The sequence below is a fragment of the Heloderma suspectum genome, chromosome 1, assembly GCF_057233095.1.
Source record: "Heloderma suspectum isolate Gila_16-S chromosome 1, 16-S_ref, whole genome shotgun sequence".
Taxonomy (NCBI): domain Eukaryota; kingdom Metazoa; phylum Chordata; class Lepidosauria; order Squamata; family Helodermatidae; genus Heloderma; species Heloderma suspectum.
Genome location: NC_139458.1, coordinates 54,703,610 through 54,717,810, shown reverse-complemented (window position 1 = coordinate 54,717,810; position 14,201 = coordinate 54,703,610). Strand labels below are relative to the sequence as shown.

Below are 14,201 nucleotides of genomic sequence, written 5' to 3'. Positions count from 1 at the left end.
CAGAACAGAAAACCAGCATAAAATCAGTCTAAAAGATCATCACTATTACCTGATTACTCTTTCATGTGAAATGCTATAAATACTGCTATAAACCTTTGGATTAGGATTCATTGCTCAAAACTCAAGACAAATTCAGTTAAAGGTTAAATGGCTTGTAATAAAATGCTGATTTGGTGAATCTGAAACAATTTTCTTTGATATGCCAGTTTTATAGTTTAGTCACCTGGGAGGCTGATCATTTATGAAAGCAATTTAATAGTGATTAGATCAAATATAAAAGCGGTAAAACTAGAATAAAAATGAAGTCCTATACTGTTAAATACTATGCTATTATGTAATGTGGTGTTTCTTTTAAAAGACTGAACTGAGCATTTTGATTCTCAAATCAATAAAGCTAGTTTTTCCTTTCCTAGTGACAAAGAAATATACAATCAATTATTAATTTTTGGTTTGTGGAACGTTACCTTTTTAATCTCAGAAACACAAGAGAGGAATCCCAAAGCTACACCAGAGAAGAGGAAACCATTCTCTGCCTTTTTAGCATGGTAGACTTATTTTGTTGCCAAGATGTGGACACTGCTACCGAAGAACTCTGAACTAGAATGCTGGGTCTGGACATGTGACTAAATTTCAGTTCACTGCTTAGCCTTGAAACCTATTACTTGGCTTCTGGAAAGTGCTGTTATAAGGATAAAGCAAGTCGGATATTTTGCATGGGGTAAAGTTAAAATGTAGGAATTGTCTAACATCTAACCTTTAACAGAATGCCAAAAAAGGTTAACATTTCTAGCTTGTGTTTTTCAATAGCTGGGGCTGCACTTCTGCAGCCTAACCAATCTCACAGAGTTATGAGGAAGCGGAGAGGGGGACCATATAAGTCATTTTAAGCTCTCTGGAGGAAAACAGAATAAAAATCCATTACATATAGACCAACCTTCCCCAATCTCGCTAACGGCCATGCTGGTTGGGGGGATGATAGGAATTGTAGTCCAACACATCTAGAGGGAACCAGGTTGGGGAAGACTGACATAGACTCGTCCATCGCTAAGTAGTAACTGAAACTGTTCTGTACATGTGCTCCATAACATGAATGAATCTTACTTATTTCTATCACTTATGTATCTTCGCTATTTCTATTTTTTAAGATTCTGTGGAAGTGGCAATCATTTTAATAGTCATTTAAAATATTTTTGTAACAACTCATTGGCACTTTATAAAGTGTTCAACTTCTTCCCAACTACCAAAAGTATGTTTAAATTACAATGTTCTTACATAGCCTTCAGAAAAGATCCAAGTTTCTGGTTATGGTTAAAGTCTAAAGTGAAACCAAGAATACCTTTATTTGTGACTTTATTTTTATTTTATATATAGATGCCACTATCAGGAAGATGCTCTTGGAGACTGTAGCAATTTTGATGCTAAAGGAAAAAGACAGTTTTGATAGGAGTAATATATATCTCAGGGAACTGAAATGGCAAGCAAGAAACAAATATACTGGGTTTCTAAAATATTTGGGATGAATAAAGAACAGGAAAAAAATCAAAATCACAAGCCTTGAACACAGTTAATGATGCCAATGTCTGGTTTAGGTTAGTCAGCCAGCCACTGGAACCCTGGCCTGGATCTCTCCCTAGCTCCGAACATGTATATTCTACTTAACAGGATATAGAGAATTATGCACATAAGCAACTGTTTGAAAAACAAACTATATACATAAAGTTCACTTGTTTTGCCAACACAGAAAATGGCAAGGATATAATTTCCACATCAGTTTGGTTAAATGGACCTTTGAACAAATGACACAAAAAGGAACAAATAAAACAGCCCAGCGCTTTGGAACTTTAATACGTCAAACAATGCGAAATTGTGTGTCTTAGCAATGGCTTGCTAGAACATTGAAAAAATGAAAGACTTCATCCTTATCTAAGACAGCCACTTCTGTTGAACATTCAGTACATTTTACTGGATGATACATCTCCTCCTCTTCCTGTTTTTCCAGGCCAGCGATGGATTCACTACTCTGCTTAATTTTCTTACGTCCTCTCTTTGTCTTCATGTTCAATGGGCCTTTGTATTTCAAAATCTCTTCCTTGATAACAGTGCAGTTCATCACAAACATTGCTCTGTACTGAGTTCTGTATGATTCATGCCTAAAAAAGGGAGGGGGCATGAAAGAGAAATACAATTATCTTTGACTAATAAAATATACTATAAAACTTGTAACCCTTCAAGTTTTGAATCCAGGAGATATGCAGGTGAAGCAAACATGAAAGACGTTTGCCTCAATTCCAGAACAGTAGCACAGTCAGAAAAAGATAAGAGTACTGCAGCACATTTGCGTCTATCTGGCTTATATGACATGGCCTTTTGTAGTCAACAGGGTATTGTATCTGATGGTGTAGGTTGTTACCAATGAAACCAATGCCACAATAATTCATTTTGTTACTGTCTCCCTAGAGCTCTAGTGGTTTTCCAGAGTAACTTCAGTAGTATGTAGCGATGGATGAGCCCACATCCAATTTCAAAACCAACCTGCCTCAAATTAATTTGGGCCTCAATTAGCAACAAAAATCCCTTAGCAAAGTACTTAGTTTTACTTATATGCAAAACAGAATTGAGCTGCTTTTTCAAATACAGAAACCTATTTAAAGTACAAAAAAGGGGTGTATGCAATGGTGGTCACTGCACTGAAGTGTCCACCAGCAGAAGGGCAGGGAGACAATTTTGGGTGATTACTCCTTCCTCGCATAGCTCCTCCAACCCTCCCAAGAAGATTGGGGGGAGATGGATGGGGATGGGTAAAAGGCCAAAAAGAACCTCCTTCCCCTTCCTGCTGGCAGATGCCTTCCATTAGATGAAACCCTAAATATGGCATGACAGAAATAGTCACTAAGTTCGATCCAGACTATGTAGGTCATACTTTAGTGCCCTTGAAATCAATGGGACAAGTCAGTCATGACCAACGTAAGTCTCATTGATTTCAATGTACTAAAGCATGACTTAGTTGGGATCCAACCCATTGCTTTTATTTGGGACATTTTGCTCAGCAAGTTAGCTTGCTGAGCAAAACTTCAGAATATTAGTAATTGCTATTCAAGCAAGATCATCTGCAAGGGAAGATCACCCTGGCCTGAACTGGATATAAATCCCTGCTTATAGGTCAACACTATGTTCTGGCCTCAAAAAATGATCTCTCTCCCCTACCTTTTTCCTCTATACTCCCCTTCTGTTGTATGTCTTTATTTTTTTTCTTTCTCTTTTTTAATTGATGTGAATTGCTTTGGGAGACAATAATTGTCTGAAAAGTGGGATAAAAATGCAGTACACAATAGTATCTTTCCAAAGAAAAAACAATACCTCTCCATCCTCCATAGCAATATAAAGGGCTGCTTCATGGGCTACTTAAAGCAGCAACAATCAATAAGTTGACCTGTCCCTCATGTAAACATAGTAAGTAAGCTTGCATCTATTATTTTTTGACTAATGCTCTAGTTCATGAAAACTGAACCGAGAGAACGGAAATTACATGTGAACAAGTACTAGCTTACATCATCAGGTGGCACTGGCGACAAACCACAGATTGCTTAAGGTTCAAATAATTACCTCTGACAGTCAAGGCACAATGTTGTCATGCAAGCAGGGCAGTTCAAAACAGCATCACTGTTGGGAATGGCAGGAAGTTTGGCCTGCTCTTGTGGTGACTGTGCAGTTCTTACACTATGATACCTACAACAAGACAGAAAGAGTTGTTACTCATCACGCAGCTTTACTGAAACTTTGAGGTGTATCAAAAACCTGCACCAGGTGTGTGAGAGCCATAAGCACTGCATGTTCTCAATCCTAGGTGCATGATTGAAAGCCTGCCCCAATGCAACATCAAAATTAAATGCCTGCATTTATTCCCCCCACATGCTTGTGATCAGGAATTTAACACACATATCTAGTTTCTCTTCCTGTTTTAGCCATATAATTTTATTTCGTGCACATAGAGGCTAGCCAGTATGCTAACCCCAACTATGTGGAAACTGCTTCCCTACAAAGCAATCCCACACCACTCCAGGCACATGTATAGATGTCACCAAGAAGCAAGTGCTCATGTGGGTCACGCCCACAAAAGCAGGGCTAGTTATAATATTGTTTCACACACAAATATTGCCTGGCCAAGAAGAAAGCTGACGCTTACAAATCAAGGAACTCATGGAAAGCAGCTCTGACTCCGCTACAGGTAAATGTGAAGTTTAGGACTCAACGTGACTCTTCATAATCCCTTTCCACCATATGTTTCAGTGCAATTTTATCGTAAAAGTGGCTTACAGGAGTTCCACTTTGCATAATTACTAAAACAGCCAATAGTCAAGCAAGGGCTTTCTGCAATACACTACCAGAATGTGATAATTCCAACTAGCTTTAGAGAGATATGCAGAGGGAGGCAACTAGACACTAAGACCCACTTGATCCCCATATCTTTAAAAGAAAAATGTAAACAATGGCAGTGAATCAGGGAGATGTTACATTCTATCATCATTTGCTCTAAAAGAAATTCATGGAAGTAAGCCCAAACTTCAATGAACATTAAGGCATTAGATTAAGACAGCAAATGTCAAAATGTAGGAAGTGCAAAAATATATGATAATTCTATGCGGTGACATGAAGTAATGAAAGGAACAAAGGGCCTTAACATAAGATTCTAGATGCCCCATGAATTAGACATCAGCTTTCAAGTTTTCAAAATGATGCCTGCTATTACACAATAAACATGATTCTGAACTAGAACACTCTGTCAGTTGAGACATTCACTCACTTTCTACCCACCCACCCAATTGTAGCCATTGGTCCTCCTTCCACTGCACCCTACAGAACTTACTTTACAATATTTGAAACCCTCTTACAAGATTTGACACCATCTATCTATCCATTCTAATCTCAATGAATTAATTCATAACCCTTCCCTAACCTAAGCATGATGTGGTTCTTTTAAAAAACAACGTTTTGGGGAAAGGGTATTGGGCATATGCTTCAGCATGTTTTCAAATGGTATGGCATAAAACAAGAAATATATAGTAAATCAAATAATCAAAATTCTAGCTCCTTACTATCCCCCTTGAGGACTGTGGTGGGTAGAAAGTGAGTGAATATCTCAACATAAAACATGTTCCCATTGAGGTCAAAGCATTATAGTTCTGAAAAACTAACACAAACCCCCTAGCTGGTTTTACTTAATCAGGTTGCCACTGTGAATAAATAATGTAAGCCTACTGTAGCCATAGTGTGAAAGTCAAGCAACTTGTGCAAAAATTCTGAGTACCCCAATGACTCAAAATACTCAGCCTTCTTACCCCCTTCTCTTCATATCTACCCACTCCTGGTCTCTATTGTCTTCTTCTGGGTCGTAGAATAACTCATCATTAGTTGGAATTCGACGCTGTTGGTGTTTCCTTTTTTTCCTGGCTTCTGGCGTAACTGTCATGTTCACACATACATAATTGGAACACATAGGCCAAAAAATGTGACTCAAAGAGAGAACTGCAAACCCTTGTTCAATCAACATTTCTTTCCACCACTCTAGAGGTATCCATCTGATAAGCTTATAATCCATGAATTTGTCTAATGCATTTTAAAAGTCATCTAAGCTGGTGGCCATCACTACATTTTGTCGTAAGGAATGCCATAGCTAAACTAGGCACATAGAATCATAGAACAGTAGGGTTGGAAGGGGCCTATAAGGCCATCAAGTCCAACCCCCTCCCTGCTCAATGCAGGAATCTATACTGGATGAGAAGAAATGGGCTTCCCTCCTCCAGCAGTCTGCTTGGTTTCTATTCTGGGCACAGATGAGGGCTTCATCAGCCTTGTCAACTCAGCTGCATGGAATCGTATGCATTCGCCTGTATTCAACTCATTGTTGCCTGTGCCTACCAGATGAGTGCTTAAATACAAATTGCAAATGAGCCTCCATAAGCCTCAGGCTTGCCCACTTTTCCCTCCCTTCTCCTTTCCCTTTGTGCATAAGAGGAGAAAGAGAAGGATTCTACTTCCACTTTAGAACAGGGGTGGGCAAATTGTGGCCCTCCAGATGTTTTAGCCTACAACTCCCACGATCCCTCACCATTGGCTATGCTGACTAGGGCTGGGGAGAATTCTAGGCCGAAACATCTGGAGGCATATAAGATGCCCACTCCTACTTTGGAACAAAACTGCAGTTCCACCTTCCCAGTTATGTACTCACTCAGGGAACTGTGGGCTGTACTAACCACAGCTATTTTAAACAATACAGAATCAAACAGCAGTTTGATATCCTGGTTTGTCAACTACGGTTAGAACAAGCCACAGTTCATTGAGGTAGTACAAAACTGGCAACAGCAGTTTATTCTAATGTGAAAGTGGAATCTCTCTCCTCCTCTTCTCACATGTGAGAAGGAAGCATGCATGTCCAAGGCTTGTTTGCAATCATATAAAGCAGGGGCAGGCAATTTGATCCCCTCCAGATGTTATGGATTACAATTCCCATAAGCCAAAGCCAGCATTGCCAATGACCAGGGATTTTGGGAGTTGCTGTCCAAAACATCTGGAGGGGACCAGGTTGCATGCCCCTGATCTAAAGTAAACCATTAGGGTAGGTAAGTAGTCAGTCACAGACTGGATATACGGCTGCTGTAATACTGACTAGTCAAATTACTCCAAAATTAGTAATAAGCACAGTACAATCATAAAACTCAGAATGTGGGATAACTGCAATAATTCAGTGACACATTGAAGAGTCATGGCATATCTCATCAGATGACCTCTGATAAGTTTTAAAAACCAATGTGACACTGTCTCCCATGAATTCTAGTTTCCTTCTCCCCAGAGGAGTTCCTCTCCCTTTCCCCTTTACACAATACTCACCTCTCCCATCCAACTCGCAACCCGCTCCTTTCTTACCGCATTACACCTTTGACACTTCATTTATGAAATTGTAGTCCATGTCCCAAGGATGTCTGTGTCTGGACAGCCAGCAAAACTAAGAAACTTGGTACAAAGCCCAAGTCAACACTAAATATTTCTGAAATATTGTGCCATTTATGTAGAACATAAAGCATATTGTATGCTAGAGGCATTTGTAAAGAATCTCAAAGAACTTTCCTGCTTCGCATTTATTCCATCCAACTCTGCATTTCTTTTAGAACTATACTCTCTTTTTTTTTTTTTTTACTGGCTGCGTTTGGATGACCATATCTTGCCTTAATAATACATCTTTTGACTGTGCACCAGTCCCTTTATTCCTCCCTTCATGGTGAAACCAGCCAAGCCAGAAAAGCTCTATTTAATCATAATTCCATGTTTCACCTGAACCAAGAAACTGTAGCTATCAATTCTGGAACAAGCCAGGAAATTAAACCCACTTCAAACCATAGCTTAATATCCCGGCTTGTCCCAAAGCTGGTAGCTACAGTTTCCTGATACAGAGGAAACAGGAAGCTATGGTTAATTAGAGGCTTCCTGGTTTGTTTGTGGCATGTGCAAAGGAAGGAGCAAGGGGGCTACATGTGAGGAGGCAAAAAGTTTGTTCATATCTCAGCTTATTAACATTATCCAAACTGGACCAAAATGTAATTTCCAAAGGCCAATAACCAATGCAAATAATGAAAGCCACTTCTGATTTTGAGAGGTGGGGGGAAATTACACATTGAACCAGTGTGCAGAACCACTTTGCAGGCCAAAGATGAAAATCTTTCTGGAAGAACAAAGACATTTAGTAGTCTCACTCACCAGGGCAACTGCCTCTACCCTAAATGGCATCCATGATGCAAACCATTACATATTTAATTCACCTAGCTTACTACAGTATGAAGAGTTCCTTTATTTGCACAAAGATCTGTTTATGATACAGACTAAATCAGAATGCAACCATTCTGTTCAGTTTGTTCCTATATTTGTATTTATCATTCCAATAAAATAAAATTAGCATTTCAATCTATTATTCTCTTTTGAGAGCTCATTCATGGTTAACCTCTTATGGACAAAGAATGATTCTGCACAAGTGAGATTTTATGTAGGGGAAGGAAGGGAACAATATTAGACTCATTATCAGTTATTTACCTACTTTGTCTTCATCCTCTGAATCAGAATCAAAATAAATGTCATCATAGTACTTTGAAGTAGAGACAGTTGCAGATTGTCCAGCATTAGAAGTACCACCTAAGTCACAAAACATATAGTCAAGGAATCAACATACAGAAGTAGACATCTAAATATCCTCTCAGATATGCATCTAAAATTCCTTATAATGATCTGTAGTTACCGCCATGTTTTGATTCATAAGAACAAACCTGCTGGATCAGACCAAAGACCTATCTAGTCCAGCATTCTGTTCCCAGCGGCCAACCAGATGCTTGTGGGAATCCCACAGGCAGAACATGAGCACAACAGCACCCTCGCGCTTGTTCAACCGCTCCCCATTTGAGAGGCACACCGCCTCTGATACTGGAGGGAATACATAACCACCTTGACTAGCAGCCACCAATAACCTTAATGTGTCTAATTTGTCTAAAGCTGTCCAAGTTGATGGCTGTCGTTACATTTCATGGAAGTGAATTCTATTATTTGACTGTGCACTGTGTGAAGTACTACCTTATAAGTGGCTATTTAGCAAACTATTTATTTAATTAATTATATTCCAGCATCTCTCAAAAGGAGCTCAGAGAAGCTGTACAGTCTGCCAAGAACTCTCAGAGAGACTAGGGTGTGTATGCCTAAGGCAACCCTGGGTGCAATCCTATGCACATTTATTTGGGAGTAAGTCCCATGCATAGGATTGCACTGTCAGTCAGCGATTTAATCCTAGCCTTCCCATAACCAAGCTCAACAGCCTAGTCACTGCAACACAATGACACTAACTGCACAGGTTAAAGTTCTCTATTCCTCAGTCAAAACGAGAAACCTCATACCTTCGACACATTAAATCCATTATAAGTATATTTGTATGTATTGTACAAATGTTTTCCAATATAAAAGCTCAGGCACTAAACATACTGCTACAAACAAACCTATTAAACCATGACCAGACAAAAGCCCCAAAGTCGTACAATGTAACATACAAGCTGGAGCAGGGGGCAATACCTCAAGGAAATGCAGCTACCTTTTTGCCTACTACAGCCATGCACTAACTGAGGGCAGCTTGCATCCAGAGTAGTCCTGAGCAGGCATAGGTCCACATCACCTGTATGGCCCAGTCTCAGCTGAAACACGTCACACATCCTGACTGTGGGAAGTAAGCACCCAAGCTGCCTTCAAGCTCCGCAGAGCTGCCCATATTGGACCTTATTTTTGTTTTAAAGGTATAGTTTTAAACTTAGCAGTGCTACTAAAAATTGACTTTGTCTGACTTGAGGTAAGGACTAGGAACCATATACATCAACTAGATCATTCTCTAAACTTACTGTAGGGAAATTTCTGTGTCAAAGAACAAAATAGTTTGTCACTAAGAAAAAACAAAATGGCTGAAGCTGGTGATGTTCATTAGAGTACATGCTTCGCATAGAGGGGGTCCCAGGTTCAAGCGCAGTACCTCCAGGTAGGGCTACGAAAGGATCCTGCCTGAAATACTGAAGACTTGCTGCCAGTCAGTATCGACAGTACTGGGCTAGATGGACCAATGGTCTGACTCAGTGCAAGGCAGCTTCCTACATTCCACTTTTTGTCCCATACAACTACAGCAATGGGAAAGGAGGACCAAATGAACCAATGCATTGGTTTAAGGCTCTGGTAAGTAACTTGTTTTGCTGAAGGACCACTCTGAACACAGGAGGAGAGGGAGAAGGACCTAGTCTCCAATCCCAAAGTCCCACTGCTGTAGCTTTCCACTCTCTCCACACCCCTCTTTCTATATTGGTAACTGAGTACCCCTTAAGGGGTTGGATTTGGCCAGGGGTCCAGCTGCTGCTCTCTACTATAAGTTCTCTAAAAAAAATTGAGCAGAGGCAACAGCACAAAATTATGCTAGAATATGCCAATATGTGGGAGACATGTCTGTCAAGGCGCTAACTCATATTTTATAATTTTATACCTGTGAGTTGTGTCTTCCACTTGCCCTCCATATTTTTCATGGTGCAGGCTAGTTCAGCTTCCATTTCCTTTTGGAATTCATCATCACTAGACGATTCGCTTTCTCCAGTCAGACATTCCCTTATCAGTTTACGCTTCTGATCAGGGGTCCCATGTAAGAGGACGTCCACTTCATCTTCAGAGCTAAAAGATAGTGAAATATCAAAGACCATTATTTCAGGATAAATGTGGCAATCCTAACACAGGCATAATAAAAACATTTGGAAGGTACTTCTTAGATATCGAGGAAAAGTTCTTTAAAACCCTTTTCTGTACAGTGATAATCCTGCTTCAGTAATGTAAACTACAGAAAGTTACACTGAGATACGAAGGGCATGAAGAGGCTAGTAGAAAAGGACAGTAACAGTAAGATTATAGAAAAGCTGAGAGAAAAAAGGCAATGTAACAGTGGAAATGTGGAGAAAAGCAAGTAGGGAAAGGAGATGTGGGGAGAAAGGAAGGGGAATAACTGAAAGGACTGAATGCCCTTGGATTGCACCCAGCAGTATAATTCATTTTCACAAGCCGTTTGTTGAGGTGCCTTCTAGCTCCTTCTCCTAATTCAACTCCAGAAAGCAAAGGAGTGTTCAAGAGATTCATCAACTGCTTCCCACACAATCCTTAATACATTTTAGGAATATAGGTGATATCAGCCTTCCCCAACCTGGTGCCCTCTGGATGTTTTGGACTGCAATGCCCATCAGACCCTAATAGCATAACCAGTGGTCAGGAATGCTGGGAGTTGATGTCAAAAAGGTCCAGTATTCATCAGGTTGGGGAAACTATCATTGGATGACGTTGGCATTTGCAGAGAGGTGGATTGGTACTGGCGGGTAGACACAAAGGCCGCAATCCAGCACAGACTAAAACACCCTTAAACTCATTGATTTAATGGCCAGACTCGACATCTACTTCATGGTTAGGAAAGAAAGGAGGCCAAGACACTTGACTTTTCCAGTCATCCAACACAAATATTGCTGCTTTGTTTACAGGAGTTCTGACACCTGGGCCTGATTGCCTCTGAGTACGTGTACAGCTGCCCCTGCCCCCCAAATGCATAAAAAGTCTTTCCCAAAAAAAGGTCCTAAAGGCAAAGTGCCCCTGAGCATGTACCAAATAGTTTTCCTTATGCGTTCCCATCTATTTGGAGACTGTCCTGATATGGGGTGGAATGGGGTTTACTGCCCCTCAACCTTCCAACCTATGGCAGCTGTGTCTCTAGATACATACTACAGTTATGGCTTGGGGGTATGATAGCAGGCGGCCCTCAGCTCAGTAGTTTCAGGCTCTACCTTGAGTTTGTTGCTTCACCTGCACAGCAGTTGAGGGACAACCCACTGTCACACTCAAGTAGCCTCATGAAGAGTCAACTGAAAAGTTGAGAGCCACCCTCGTCTTATTAAGGAACAGAGCTCCATGCAGTGCCATGGGGTGCATACATGTTAAATCACTCTTTATGTATTTAAACTTAAGTAACACAGTTATTGGAAAAGCCCACGTCTGGCTATGTCAACGGGAGGAAAAACAGAATACCAAAGTCATTAGATAAATATGAATATACACAAATTACATCTATACACATACCCTGCCTGCCTGCGTAGAGAATTTTATAAAATAGCAACTCTCTTCGGGCGCAATCCAATGCATGTTTAGACAGAAAAAAGTCCTATGGCTGACTGGGGAATGCTGGGAGCTGCAGAACTGTCTTCTGTCTAAATATGCATTGGATTGCACCCTTATTTATTCAGGTGAATTTATATCCCGCCTTCCTGTTGGAACACAATACTCAGGGCAGTTAAAAAACAACAACAGATTATCGTAGGAAACAAGACAAGAATAGCTTGCCGATCTCTCGGTTACCCAAAACAACGGGGACAAGTCTTGAGATCGACGCCTGTGTTTCAAAGCCTTTTCCTAACAACCGTAGACAGGCGACCTCACGCAAGACGAGAGCTGCAAACCCAGAAGACGACAGACAGGAGGATTTCATTTTTCACGCGTTCAGAGGCTCTCTCAATGGCAAGCAGAGGCTCCACTCTCTTCACACCCCGCTTCTACGTTCACATACATCCCCGCCCCGCAAAGACAGACCCGAAAGGCAGGAATTGCCTCCCGTCCCACCCAAAAGACCTGCTCTGCGCCGGCTCCTCATCGCTGGGCTCCTCGACCACGTAAGGATCATCCTCCTCCCGCAGACTGCTCATGGCGCCCTCTCCCCAACCAACAATCACAATCCCCTTCCACCTCGGTACGCCCGGAAACCCTTTCCCCGCTTTTTCCGGTTCCGGCAAGCCCGGATGTGGCCCTTCCTGCTCCTGAGCCTCGCTGATAGCGAGCAAGCCGGAGAAAGCAGCGGTAGCACGGTTTCTTCTGCCTTCCAGATGTTTGTGCACATAGATCCGCTAGGGTCCGCACCTGAAAACATATAGGCAAACTAATAGATCCAGGATAACTATTGCACCCCGGCTCCCCAATCTGGTGCCCAGCAGTCCCAGCCAATAGCCCGGGAAGATGGAAGTTGTAGTACAAACATAAGGAAAGCACGGCGCTAGGGAAGGCTGGAATCGGCTCTCCTCCATCCTGTTATCAGTGCAAAAGAAAGCTTTACAGCTTTCATCGTCAACTAGAAGAGGGAATTTCAGCAAGACCAACCTTTTCTCTCCCCTGGTACAGTAAATGGGATTAACCCTGTTTACTTCAGTTGGGGCGTGTGTGAGACAGGATATGTATTTCTGCTTCCTTCACATCTTGATAATTGCCTGGTTTGGGGAAAAGGCATTTGTACAGAACTGTCTAAAAAGAATTTCATACACGTACCACGGAATAGAGGCATCTCGTGTTTGTTCTTACTGGCCACAGGCTCTTGCTTTAAAAGCCAAAGAATGTTTGCTAGCCGCCTGACTACATCTGATGAACAAACATGTATTGTGCTTCCCTATCCTATGCATGTTTACTCAGAAGTAAATCCCACTAAATTCAATTAGGATTCGCTTCAGTGTAATGTACATATGATTACACCCTTTTCAATACAATTATGGGCATGCCTACTCAGAAGTATGCCTCAATGAGGGGCTTGTGGGTATTTAGGCCTGCAACTGAGGGAGCAATCCTATCTGGATCTACAGTGGCCCCCGAGCCTGGGGGCAAACGCCTATCCAGTGGAGGGCAGGAGGAGTGGTGAGGAGTGGATCTCCTCACTCCCCCAACCTGCTTTCACTGCTAGACAGCCAATTCTGGCTGTCTAGCTTCGGGACCTCGGAGTGTGGGAAGTGGCGGCGGGATGACACATAGGATGTGCTGTACCAGCATTTCCCTTCCCTCTGCCCCAGCCACCACCCCAAGTACACCCCATTTTTGCTGCTCTGCACTGCACTTTCCCTGCTCCACACTGCTCTTCCCAGCGCGGAGCCAATCTGAGCTGCCTACAGGGCAGCACAGGAGGGGGTGGGGGTTGGTTCTCTGGGAAATGACCTATGCTATGGCTGTCTAACTGCTGACTAGTGGTCATAGGATTGTGCCCTTAATCTCTTACCCCTTGATTGTGTTCCTTTCTGGTACCTTCCCCTCTCTTCCAGCAGCACAGGTTGAGTGGCTGTAATGAATTCATTTTATATTTAAGAGTTGGCCAGGAACAGGGCCTGCCTCTTCAAGAGCTCTCAGTGGTGCACTTAGGGGCAGAAGTCCAGGGCCCCACTCAACAGAATGAGGGACCACCAAAGAAGGGGCCTCATAATGGTAAGACCATTAAGCTGTGGTGCAGCTAGGTAATAGACCCTGGACTTAATGTGGCTTGGGGTCAGGGGGTGCTCATTAAAAGTCATGGGTATTAGTTAGTTGTGAAGCACACAACTAACATATCTCTTCTCCCATCCCCCCGCCATTCTATGTTTTTCAACTGCTTTACTCCTGATGTTACAGCAAAAGCCAAACAAAATAAACTCTTCTCTAACCAGTGTGTATTTTTTAAGGAGTACTCTGAGCATGTGCAGGTTTGGATTTTAAATTCACTTAAATAATAGCACCATCATAACTATTGGGATAAAATGGAGTTTGCTTCTAATGTCCTGATGCTAAACATACTTACATGGGAAAAGTTTGTTGTAAAAACGTGTGTTTTA

The 14,201-nt window shown here is 41.8% G+C and overlaps 1 protein-coding gene across 1 annotated transcript; it reads right to left on the bottom strand.

Moving 5' to 3' along the window:
- Positions 1–1,819: 1,819 nt before the first annotated feature.
- On the bottom strand, positions 1,820–12,354 carry EAPP (E2F associated phosphoprotein). Its single transcript, XM_084843874.1, has 6 exons — positions 12,214–12,354; positions 10,046–10,227; positions 8,080–8,178; positions 5,337–5,460; positions 3,604–3,726; positions 1,820–2,150 (listed from the first exon to the last, which is right to left on the bottom strand). The coding sequence occupies exons 1-6, from the start codon at positions 12,285–12,287 to the stop codon at positions 1,874–1,876; spliced, it is 879 nt and encodes a 292-aa protein (XP_084700000.1). The 5' UTR covers positions 12,288–12,354; the 3' UTR covers positions 1,820–1,873.
- Between the last annotated feature and the right edge of the window lie 1,847 nt (positions 12,355–14,201).